The sequence below is a fragment of the Crocodylus siamensis genome, chromosome 5 (assembly GCF_052110815.1).
Source record: "Crocodylus siamensis isolate JL-2025a chromosome 5, ASM5211081v1, whole genome shotgun sequence".
Taxonomy (NCBI): Eukaryota; Metazoa; Chordata; order Crocodylia; family Crocodylidae; genus Crocodylus; species Crocodylus siamensis.
Window position 1 is genome coordinate 430091 of NC_143399.1, and position 11855 is coordinate 441945.

Consider the following 11855-nt stretch of genomic DNA (forward strand, 5'->3'; position numbering starts at 1 on the left):
CAGCAGCTGGGGTAAGACTAAGCTAAGCTGCTGTTGATATGGCTCAGGAGTGGGGGCTATGGCTACAGCAGCATTGGCTACAGCAGCATTGGGGGAGGGGTGCATGGAGAGGCTTCCCCGTGGCAGGGAGCGGGCAGCCTGTCCTGGTCCCAACAGCCCCAAGGCCCTCAAACTGCCAGCTGCAGCTCCAGGGCCCTGTGGGAAGCAGCTCCCTATAGCAAGGGCCAAGGGTGAAGTGGCCCAGGAGCAGAGCAGGGCTCGGATGCTGCTGAGAGTTGGTTCTGGGGCAGGGACTGCCTGCCCATGTGGGGATGTGTGTGTGGCCTGGTTAGGGGCCTGCACCGGGCCTGGGGCTTCCTGTAGGCTCCACCACCCCCTGGGAGGCAACCAAGTAGCGCTGCCTGGTGGTCTGGACCACGCCACCCATGCAAAGCCTTTCACTGGCACCTGCTGTGCAAGAGCAGTGATAGGAACACCCCAGCTTTGCCCCCACCCCAGCCGTGCCCAGGACAAATGCTCCTGAGTCCCAGTGTTTGCTTGCATTTTATTCCTCTGCCTGTGTCTGCAGCACAGTGGGCCTGGGCCCTGGCCACCAGCCCCTACGGTGTGCTGCCACTAGGCTCCAGGCCCCGGCTCTGCCAGTATTCCCGCAGCCAGCCCAGCCCTTCCACCGTGTCACCTGCAACAAGAAGGAGATGCACAATGGCCATAGGTACCCCCTCCCTCCTCCCACCTGCTGGACAGCACCTCCCTCCATGCAGAAGGGAACGGGCTGAACAGACCTGGCTCTTGCTGCCAGCCCAAGTCCCCTGCCACATTCCTGCCTGACAGACCCCAGGAGCTGCTGCCCCAGCTACACACGTCTGCGCTCTGCCTGGGGCTTTCCCATGGGGCGCAGGGCCCCAGGACAGGGTAGCAGCCCCCTGCACCTGACCCACTCACCTCGTGGGGTGTACTCGCACCCCACGTAGCCTGTGTAGCCCAGCAACTCCAGTTGCTGGAAGAGGTAGGGGAAGTTCACCTCCCCATGGCTGTCAGGCTCCTGCCGCGCTGGCACCTGTGCGATCTGCACGTGACCTGTGGCAGCAGATGGGAGCAGCTATGGGGATGCTGCCATAGGTGGCAGCCCCCACTTGGACCCTGCAGCCCTGCTGCAAAGGGGCAGCTCCCTCCTGGTCCCTTGTTGCGGGGGAGCCTCACCAACAAGGGGGAAGTAGGTCTCCAGGGTGCGCGTCAGGTTCCCCTCCATAATCTGGCAGTGGAAGATGTCCTGCAGGCGAGAGCCAGGGTGTGGGCAGGCGCCAGGCAGCCACACCTGACCATGCCTCCCACTGTGGCAAGCAGGGGCCACTGGGCCATCCACAGGCACTGGCACCGGCCCCTGGGAGCCAGGCTGGGCCCAAGGCCTGAGCCCATACTCTGGGCAGATGGAGCGGGATGGCTGCCTAGAGCTTATGAGTTGTGTCATGGCACCCAATGCCCCAGGACCAGAGGGGCATGGAGGTGCAGCAGGTGACTCACCAACTGCAGCTTCAGGTTGGGCCGTCCCACCTGCTTCAGGATGGCAGCGGCTGGAGGTGAGAGGGGAGCAGGTCAGGCTGGTCCAGCGAGGGCCCAGGCCGTTCCCCAGGTGAGGGCAGCTGCTCACCTTGCTGGGTCGTGCTCAGAAAGTACCGGGGATCAGTAATGCGGGTGTTGATCGGCTCCAGCAGCCCCACCATGTCCTCCTGGAGCCGGAGCCAGAGCTGCAGGTCAGGGGGCTGCCCCATCATCCTCCCTCCCTCCCCTACCCTCGTGCCTGCACCAGGCAGCCCTGCGGCTGGGGCTGGGACCAGTACCTGGGCCAGGACATCGGCCGCGTGCCGCAGGTTTTCAACAAAAGTGGCCTCCATCTCTGCAGCCAGCGCCGCCCGGTCTGCACCCTCGGGCACCCGCCCGGCCATGATGTGGATCCTGCAGCAAGGAGGGGCAGAGCCTGTGGCAGGAGGCTCCGTGCCCAAGGCCACGGGTGGTAGGATCGTGGGCCAGGGACCCAGGCTGGCTCTGTGTCAGCCGACCAGCACCAGGCTGGAGGGACAGCCTCGTGGGCCAGTGACGGGCCGTACCCCAGGGCAGCACAGGCGGCCGGTGCCCTCGCTGTGTGCCCGCCACCGCAGCTCGGCCGCAGGAGCCTGGGGAGCAGACAGCACCCGGGGGGCAGCGCGACCCGCACGGGGACTGCCAGACAGCACCGGTGCTGCCCGCCCCACGGTGTGGAAGGGGGGGGGCACTGCAGCCTCCAGGAGCATGTCCCCCGCGTACCTGGGGCAGGCCACCCCCTCCCCCCCGCGTACCTGGGGCAGGCCACCCCACGTACCTGGGGCAGGCGAGCTCCCGGGCGTAGCGCACGGCCAGCGCGAGCCCCTGGCGGAAGTCGTGCTGGCGCCCGGGCACGGCGCCCAGCCCCATGTCGCCCCGCGCCACCGCCCCTGCGCACAGCACGCGTCAGTGCCCCGGGGTCCCCCGCGCCCTAGGGCCCGATCCCGGGCTCCGGGGACCTGGTGGGGGCAGTGATTCCGGGGGGCCCGATCCCGGGGGTGGCATCACAGTCCGCGAAGACTTGATCGGGGGGGCCCGCACCTGGCGGCGTGTTGAGCAGCACGAGGCGCAGCCCGGCGCGCTCCAGGACGCCGCGCAGGTCGGGCGCGGCGCAGGCGAAGGGCCAGGACAGCTCGGCCGCGCGGAACCCGGCCCGGGCCGCCGCCTCCGCCCGCGCCGCCACGGCCTCCAGCCCCGGCCCGGCCCCGGCCCCGCTCCCGCCGCCGGCGCCCGGCACCTCGGCGAACAGCCACTGCAGGTTGGCAGCGAAGCGCAGCGGCGCCATGGCTGAGGGGCGGGGCGTCGCTGCTTGTCACGTGCTGGGGGTGTGCCGTGCCGGCGCCCTGCGCATGCGCCCGCGCTGGCACGTGCCCGGGCGGGTGCGTGCGGCGCCCTGCGCTGCGCGGGGGGGGGGGCCCCGCAGCGAGGCGCTCGCCCGGCCTGCCCGGCCCCTGCCCGCCTCCGGCTCGTGGGCCAGGGCGGGGCGCCTCCGCGGGCCTGGTGCGGCCTGCGCCGCGCCCCGCGCCGCTGCCGGAGGCGCTCCTTGGGGGTGCAGAGCCGTGCTGCAGCCTCCGCACCCGTGTGCGTGCGCGCGCATGCGGTACATCTGCGGGCCGGCGTGCGTGCAGCGTGGGCTGCTGCCAGGCCGGAGCTTCAGATGCGCTCGGGCTGGGCCGTGCTGAGCCCCCGGCCCCGGGGCAAAGGTGCCAGGACCCGTGGGCCGCGCCGTGAGACGCTGGCGCCTTGCTGCGTGTCTGCACGTGCCTGGCTGCAGCTCCTGGCCACTGGCTGCGGCGGAGCCCGTCGGCCGCCATCTCCTCCCGATTTTCCCACCGTCGTTCCCATGGCTCCATGCCACACGTGCTCCCAGGCCTGTGCCTCCCCTTTGGGCCCAGCCCTGTCCTGCCAGTGCTGCCTGCGGGGCAGTGCCCCCCTGCCCGCGCCCCTGGCCCGGCTCGTGGCTAAGGCTGGCACAAGCCTGACCGCCACGACCTCCCCTTAAACGGCTCGCCCCGCTGGCTGGATCCCCCGGCAGCTGCTCCCAGCAGTCACTGGTTAGCCAGCACTTGATCCATTTAAGGAGCATGCCATTGATACAGTATAGAGCTAATGTTTTTATTAGCCTGTGCTGCCAAAGCAAAGGCTTTATGCAAGTCCACCACCTTACCCATACACAGGTACCAGCCCAGCTCCTAATTGCCTCAGAGAATGAAACAGGTTTTGAACAAACCTATTTCCTTAACACACTGTTAACTGGCATTAATTACATTTTATCCTTTAATTCCTTATTACCTGAATCCTGTATCAGCTGCTCCACTCATTTGCTTGGGCTGCTGCTCAGGTTGCAGCTACCCCATCATCTCCCCTGGCCTCTCTGAACGCCAGCCTAGCACCAGCACTCTCCTGGCGTTCTGGGATTTCATCCTCAGCCAGCTCTTCTAGGACTCTTGGGAACAAATCATGCAGGCCTGCTAATGGAAAAAGCTTTGTGTTTCGTAGCTGTTCTCAAAGCGTCTCCCTAGTTGCTAACAGACTCGGGAGAGAGGAGCATGTCACCCAGCCTCTTTCCCCATGCAGAACTGAGTTATTTATTGACTCCTTCATCCTCTCCTGCATCATTAATGACACTCTTACCATCTCCGGTCAGGGCCTCTGCTCTTGGTGCTATTCCCTTTGCTCTTAATATTCTTTGAAAGCTCGTAGTAATCCTCTATCTTGGCCACTGACGTTCTCCCTGATACCTTTAGCTTCCCTTGCCAGTCCCGGAGGCCTCGTAACTTCTAATGGAGATCCGGCACTTCTCTTCAGCCCCTTTCTGCTTGCTTTCCATGGCTCGCTGCTGAGCTGGGCTCGGCCAAAGCCCGGTTGGTGGTTGTGGGCTTCTGGCTGGTCACCCCGATACACCCTGCGGCATCACGCAGTGGGGCTGCTGGTCCAGCCGCCAAGCCCAGCCCCACTCGCTGCTGCAGTCATGGCCCATTCGCCCTCTCGCCAGACGCGCTTGGTTGTAAAATCTGCTCTGTCTCCTGCTGCCACTGCACTCTGCCCAGCCCTCAGTCTAGGCCGCCACAGCCGCCTCCTCTTCTGCTAACCTCGGGTCTCTTCTGGTCCTTTGGTGCTGGCGCTAGAGAGACACGCCTGGGCCAAGGGTTAGCGAGGAGTTAGTTAGGGTACTTCTGGAGAGGCTGGACGTGTTCAAGTCCGCTGGTCCGGACAATCTTCACCCTAGGATTCTACAGGAACTGGCCGAGGTCATTGCGGGACCCCTGGCGCGGCTCTATGAGCACTCGTGGTGCTCTGGTGTGGTGCCGGAGGACTGGAAGAGGGCCAACGTGGTCCCTATCTTCAAAAAGGGAAAAAAAGAGGACCCGGGAAATTACAGGCCAGTTAGTCTTACCTCAATCCCGGGTAAGCTCTTTGAAAAAATTATCCTGGCACACATCCAGGAGGGCCTTGCGGGGGAATGCATGCTCAGGGGCAACCAACATGGGTTCATCAGTGGCAGGTCTTGTCAGACCAACCTGGTGGCCTTTTACAATCAGGTCACCAAATCATTAGACGCAGGGGTTGCTGTGGATGTAGTCTTTCTGGACTTCCGGAAGGCTTTCGACACTGTCTCTCACCCTGTCCTCATCAAAAAGCTGGGAGACTGTGGTGTCGATGCCCACACGGTCAAATGGGTCGCCAGCTGGTTGGAGGGCCGCACCCAGAGGGTGGTAGTGGATGGGTCCTTCTCGACCTGGAAGGACGTGGGCAGTGGGGTCCCCCAGGGCTCGGTCCTCGGGCCCGCACTGTTCAACATCTTCATCAGTGACTTGGATGACGGGGTGGAAAGCACCCTGTTCAAGTTTGCTGATGACACTAAGATGTGGGGGGATGTGGGTGCACTAGAAGGGTGCAATAGGCTACAAGCTGACCTTGACAGGTTGCAACGGTGGGCGGATGAGAATAGGATGGGTTTTAACACTGATAAGTGCAAGGTGTTGCACATGGGGAGGAAGAACCGGCACCACACTTACAGGTTGGGGAACTCCCCTCTTGCCAGCACGGAGACGGAAAAGGATCTTGGAGTCGTCATTGACTCCACGATGAACATGGGCCGGCAGTGTGGGGAGGCAGTCAAGAGGGCCAACCGTACCCTGTCATGCATCCACAGATGCATCTCGAGCAGGTCCAGGGAGGTGATCCTCCCCCTCTATGCGGCACTGGTCAGGCCGCAGCTGGAGGACTGCGTCCAGTTCTGGGCGCCACACTTCAAGAGGGATGTGGACGATATGGAAAGAGTGCAGAGGAGGCCACTCGTATGATCAGGGGTCAGCAGGGCAAGCCTTATGAGGATAGGCTACGGGACCTGAACCTGTTTAGCCTCCACAAGAGAAGGTTAAGGGGGGACCTTGTGGCCTGCTACAAACTGGTCAGGGGGGATCAGCAGGTATTGGGGGAGTCCCTGTTCCCCGTGCGCTGCCAGGAGTGACCAGGAATAACGGTCACAAGCTGGCGGAGGGTAGGTTTAGATTAGATATTAGGAGGCGCTACTTCACAGTCAGGGCGGCTAGGGCCTGGAACCGGCTTCCAGGGGAAGTGGTGCAGGCTCCTAGCCTGGGGATTTTTAAAAGGAAGTTAGATGAGCACCTTGCCGGGGTCATCTGACCCCGGTGCTCTTTCCTGCCAAGGCAGGGGGTCGGACTAGATGATCTACCTAGGTCCCTTCCGACTCTAGCTACTATGAAACTATGCAGCCGAAGCATCTCCTGCCTGTGGGATGCGACGCACAGCAGCCATCCTGCCCGGCGCTGAGCCCCTGCATCACTGCGCCGAATGAGCTGCACTCCCCTGGTCTCCAAAAGCAGCACCCTGCTCTCCCCAGTGCTTGCAGCTGGCTCTGCCTCCAGGCTCAGGCATGGGGTATCCAGGCCCTTGACGAGGCCTTGCCAGTGCGTTGCCCCATGGCAGTTGCTGCCAGGACACACGTGGCTCTGACATGACCCAGGACACATGTGCCCCTTCCCTGGGGTCTGGGCAGGGACGAGTTGGAGAGCAGCCCCAGGCTGGGGAGAGCAGCATCTCCCCTGGGCTGGGTGCCCCGACCTGCTGCTGACCTGGGCCCTGGGAGCCACCGCAGCCGCCAGTCCTCTGCAGGGGCCCAGACCATGCACACAGGCAGGCAGCACCGCAGCCAGGCCCCCGCTCTGGGGGTGCACCCGGCCATGCACACATGCACGCATGCCACGGAGGTGGCAGCCCATCTCCCCGCTGCCTGGGAGTGGAGCAGCCTCCCTTGGGCTGGAAATTGTGTGTTTGTCACCACTATTTTGTCAGTTCACGCAATTCCCCCGAACCCCTATAATCTCGGTGCCAATCAGCCCATAACAGCTACCTTGGCGGGGAGCGATTTCCCAGCCAGCCCAGGGCTTTGTCACTCGGCACAAATATTTAATCAGATGCCTATAATCATGCTGTCAACAGCGCCCTCCCCACCGCCCGCTCTCCCCACTGCGCCGCGCTGCCTGGCTGCGGCAGGGGGTGGGGGGCAGCGCTCCCAGCCTGGGGCTGCGGTGCCTGGCTCCTGCCCCGGGGCAGAGGCAGCTGCAGCTCCAGCGCGGTCCCAGACTGGGCAGGGGCCAGGACGGCCGGTGGAGGGAGCGCAGCCTGGCCGGGTGCACGAGGTCTTGGCCTAGCACCGCTCCAGACACCGCCTGCGGGGACGTGCCCCTGCCCGGCGAGTCCTGCCCAGTGCAGCCCAAGCGCTGGAGGCTGCTCTGCGCCCTCGCCCAGCGAGTCCGTCCCGGGCGTCCTTGGGCCCCAGGCTCGGGCAGATTGGGCCAGTGCTGCCGGGCGTCCATATGACGGTCTTGCTCTGCGGCCCGGCCGCAGCCATGAGCATGACCCAGCATCCTGCGGCAGGGTCCTGAACCAGCTGGAGCGGCCCAAGCGAGGCAGGGGCAGTGCGTGCGCCAGGGGACTTGGCACAGACACAAATTAGCAGGAGCCGCCAAGCCACGCGCCCCCTTCCTTGGCTCCCGGCGGGGCCTGGTGGTGCTGGGGGTGCTGTGGCTGTACCTGGGAGGTGGGGGGGGCTTGCTCCTCCCCGCAGCAGGGCACAGGGACGAGCTGCTCCACCCCGCATGCCCCAGGCCTGCCCCAGTCTGGTCAGGTGCCAGGGGCCTCCAGCCTGCCCCGCTGCCCGGCTGAGGTTCCCATACCTGTTAATAATTAATGGGCCCTGAAATTAATTAATTGCTGAGTCAGGCACTGAGGTGTTAACGGGAGCCGGTGGAGCGTGGCTGTGGGGGCTCAGCAGTGCCCAGGGGGCCCCGGCGGGGGGGGCTCAGCAGTGCCCAGGGGGCCCCGGCGGGGGGGAACTGCGGGGTCTTGGGGTCCCCGCACATGCTCCCAGCCTCTGCCCCTGCATCAGGTCCCACTGGCCACGGGGGCCGTTTGTCACGCGTGGGGGACCGCCAGCTGCACGGCGTGGGGGAGCAGGCCGCAAGGTCCCCACACCCTGGCCCAGGCTGGCAGGGCTGCGCCCTGGGGCGGGCAGCAATGGGCTGGGCAGGGGGTGCCCCCCGTTCTCACCCCGGAGCTGCAGCTGGTGGGTGCTGGCAGCAAAGCCTGCAACAGAGCCCATGCCCCCCAGCGTGGTGGGAGACGGGGCGGGGGCAGGATGCCCGGGTGGGCTGTGGGGCGGTGACTGGTGTGAGCCTGTGGGGGGTTGCTCCCCACATCCTGTCGCCAGACCCCCTTGCTCAGGGGCCAGGGGAGTCTCGGCTCTAGCACAGTCCCCAACACGGCTTTGCCCACCTGCCTGCCACAGTGCAGCCGGCCTCTCCCAGGAGGGCCGACCTGGATGGGTGCCCCGGTGCTTGGCCTGCCCCGGGCAGCCCCAGCGCGAGCTGGGATGGCAGAGCCACAGGAGCTGCAGTGCAGCCGAAATGTCATTGCTGGTGCAGCATTGGGGCTTGCTCTCATTACCAGAGCAACTGCCAGCTCGTGGAGGGGCTCGCACTGGGGTGATCCCCCCGCGCGCTCCTTCAGCAACGAGGCAGCGAGGCCGGGAGAGCTCCCACCCTGGCCCGGGCAGTGTCCAGCGACCATGGCTCTGCATGGCTCCCCCAGCCCTGCCGGGCAAACAGGCGCTGACATGGGGATGTGCAAGACACACGTGCTCTCAGCTGTAGCCGCAGGCCCGCATGCTGACATGAGTGCACACTAACACATACCGAGATGCTCATGCACACACAATTGCACACACCCTCACACGAGTGCTCCCTCAGCAGCGACAGCTGGGCGCCCAGCCTCCCACTGCTGCCACGTGGGCTGCTGCAGCGGTGGCGCTGCGCTGCGCCGCGCTGCCCATGAGGAGCGGCGACCCCAGGGCTCTCCCGGCCTGTGGCCCGGGGCTGGGGCAGGAGAGGCACACGCGGCGTGGCCCTAGTCACGGTGGCTCAGGCGGGGTTACCTGCTGCCGGCCGGGGAAGTTTCAGCAGTAAAGCAGCCTTGTTTCCAGCTGCTCCGCTTTCCAGGCCATAACGAGCCCGTGATTAACCTTCCCACCAGCACAGCACCCAGGGGAGCCCAAGCAGAGCCATGGATGCACAGGCAGCCCTGGCACCCCCGTCCCCCCAGCACAGTGAGCCCCTGGCAGCCGGGCACACAGACGGGTACGCAGCGCTGGGCAGCAGGGACAAGATGGGGCAGGCAGGGGAAGGTGCTTGCGTGCTCCTGGAAGCATCTCTGGCACATGAGAGCAGGGCTGGGAGCTGGAGTCAGTCACCTCCGCACTTCTGCCTTTGCACCAGCCCAGCTGACCTCCCAGAGCCAACGCAGGTCCCAGGCATCCAGGCCATCCAGGCGCCCAGCTGTGCCCTGCTCACCCCACCAGGCCACGCTGCCCTCCCAGGCCTGGGGCAGGACCTTCCCTTGCTGCCTCCAGCCACTGTCATGCCTGAGCTGTGCTGTTCGGCCCCTGCACCCTGCCTGCCCTTGCTGCCTGGCTGCACATGTGGCATGTGATGGGGCACTCATGCACGCATGCACACAGGAACAGGCGGGGGCTGGTGCCATCCCCGGGAGCTCCACAGGGACACAGCACATCTGTGCGCACCGGCTGGCACCAGGGCCCTGCCGCAGCCACATGCTCCAGACAGCTTGGCGCAGGGCTCTGCCCGGGGCCACAGCTCCCGCTCCTGCTGGGACCAGCAGGCAACGGCATGGGGGGCGTGCAGGCATCGCAGGGCCCGCAAGGTCAGGGGCAGCTGGACCCTGTGGGGCCATGGGCAGCTGCAGGGAGCAGAGGGGCTCCGTCTGCACAGCCGTGCTGCCCCAGCGACCCTGCGGGCGTGAAGCATCTGGCTGCGCGTGAGAGGTCCTGGGTTAGGGCTGGTGCTGCTATGCCCTGAGCAAGGGCAACCCCCAAGCCTAGGAGGTCCTCTCCTCCCCCCAGGGCCAGACCCAGGCTGGGCCAGTGTCTGCGGAGTTCAGGGGCCAGCAGTGCAAGCTGCGGGGACAAAGCTGGGCTCTCTGAGTGGGGGAACACATCACGCTGGTGCCACCCCCCTTCATGGCTACAAACCCCACCCGGGTGCAGCAACCGTGCGGTGCATGGGGGATACACCCCACATCCCACCACGAGGCAGCTTCATGGGGTCCATTGCTATGCAAACATCCCCAGGAAAAAGCAGTAATGAATGAAGTCCCTTTCATTACCATTATGCAAATACGATTAATTTAAGCAGTTATGAATATGCAAATATGACAATTATGGTCTAATTGCTAGTGTATGAGAAGGAGAGTGGGTGCAATCGTCAGCTGCAGCCCTGGCCTAGAGCGGCAGGGAGGGGACAGGGGTTGCTGAGCGCAATTCCCCCCAGCTGCCAGGAGCTAGCGCAGGGACGAGGATGCTGCGCCCCCCCCCGCCCCAACCAGCCCATCTCTTGCCTGCCCTGGCGCCTGCTCACCCAAGCGTGGGGCTGGCCCGGCTGCCAGCCTGGGGCACGTGTGCTTTGGCCCCCATGTCTCAGTGCCCCCAAACCTGGGACAAGGCCCTGCCCGGCTCCTGGGGGACAGTGTGACGTGGGGCAGCCAGCATAGGTGTGCGGCAGGACACAGATGGGGGCTGTCACCTTCAGGACCTGCGAGCCCCTGCATCCCCCCTTCCCCAGGCCACCCTGTCCTGGGGCTGCCCAGACATGACCCAGTGCCGAGGGCTCCCTGCACTGGGGCCTGGCACGAGCGGGCGCTGCAGTCCCCAGGATTGGGGGAGGCAGGTGTCAGGACGGCGCCATCCACTGCCAGCACTGGGGGCATCTTGCCCTGCCAGGACGCTCCCCCCAGCCTGGCCCTGGCGGTGCTGGACAAGACATCCCCTCCCTCCCTCCTGTGCTCCGTGCCAAGCCCTTCCCGGAGCTCCATGGCCTGCACCGGTGCCTGCACCGCAAGCCTATTTATAGCTGTGTAATTAGGGTTTTCCCTGGGAGAGGCAGAGCTGAAATGCGGCTGAGCCTGCTGCGCGCAGCCCTCAGCCCCTGGCTGGAGACGCAGCCAGCGCTGCCCGGCAGCTCCCACCCAGCCAAGCCCCGGCGGGGAACAGGGGACCCAAGCCACTGGCTGTCCAGGGCTCTCATGAGCTAGGGAGGGGCCGGGTGCTGCATGGGCACACGCAGGACACATGGGGGTACATACATGGGGCACATACAGGGTGGTGGTGGGGCATATGAATATGCATGCATGGGCCATACATGGTGGCACACGCAGGGGAACACATAGGAGCACACATGGGGCACACACAGGACATGCAGGGGTATATCAGGGTGCATGCATGGGCCATACACAGGGGCACACATGCCTTGCAGAGAGCAAGGGGAGCTGGAGGCAAAGCAGCTGATCTCTCAGCCGTCCGAGTGGCCACAGCCCAGGGCGTGCAGCTGCCCAGGGAGGTGCCAGCCCTAGGCACTGCCCCTGCGCAGGAGCCAGGCCGGCGGAGGGCCAGGTGAGGTGCCCAGAGACCCTGGTGCAGCAGGGGCAGTGGTGGCCACTCAGGGGCTGGGGTCAGCTCTGGGGACGGGCGCTCATGGGCCGGCAGCTCCGGGCACTGGGGCCTGCCCCAGACCTGCAGCCCCGCATGGCGGAACCTCGAGGCACGGCTGCCCCAAGGGCAACGCGCCGCCGGCCTGGGGCCACGGGCTGCTGCCACAACACGCCTTGCGGTCTCTGGCGGGTGCCGTGTCCCAGCCGGGGCCAGGCACTCTCTGCCACCGGGGCTGCGTGGACGTGTGACC

At 65.4% G+C, this 11855-nt stretch overlaps 1 protein-coding gene across 1 annotated transcript; it reads right to left on the minus strand.

The window, feature by feature from the left end:
• Window positions 1-530: 530 nt before the first annotated feature.
• On the minus strand, window positions 531-2878 carry HYI (hydroxypyruvate isomerase (putative)). The gene is made up of 8 exons (XM_090048331.1): window positions 2620-2878; window positions 2357-2468; window positions 1839-1953; window positions 1649-1727; window positions 1522-1571; window positions 1201-1270; window positions 943-1077; window positions 531-679 (listed from the first exon to the last, which is right to left on the minus strand). The coding sequence occupies exons 1-8, from the start codon at window positions 2861-2863 to the stop codon at window positions 600-602; spliced, it is 885 nt and encodes a 294-aa protein (XP_089904457.1). The 5' UTR covers window positions 2864-2878; the 3' UTR covers window positions 531-599.
• Window positions 2879-11855: the final 8977 nt, after the last annotated feature.

What these genes read in the sequence shown, in the direction of transcription:
- HYI (XM_090048331.1), bottom strand. Translation starts at nt 2,863, where the DNA reads ATGGCGCCGCTGCGCTTCGCTGCCAACCTGCAGTGGCTGTTCGCCGAG. An exon ending in CCAACCTGAAGCTGCAGTTG is followed by an intron (nt 1,271 to 1,521) that starts GTGAGTCACCTG and finishes TCTCGCCTGCAG; the next exon opens with GACATCTTCCACTGCCAGAT. An exon ending in GACCTACTTCCCCCTTGTTG is followed by an intron (nt 1,078 to 1,200) that starts GTGAGGCTCCCC and finishes CTGCTGCCACAG; the next exon opens with GTCACGTGCAGATCGCACAG.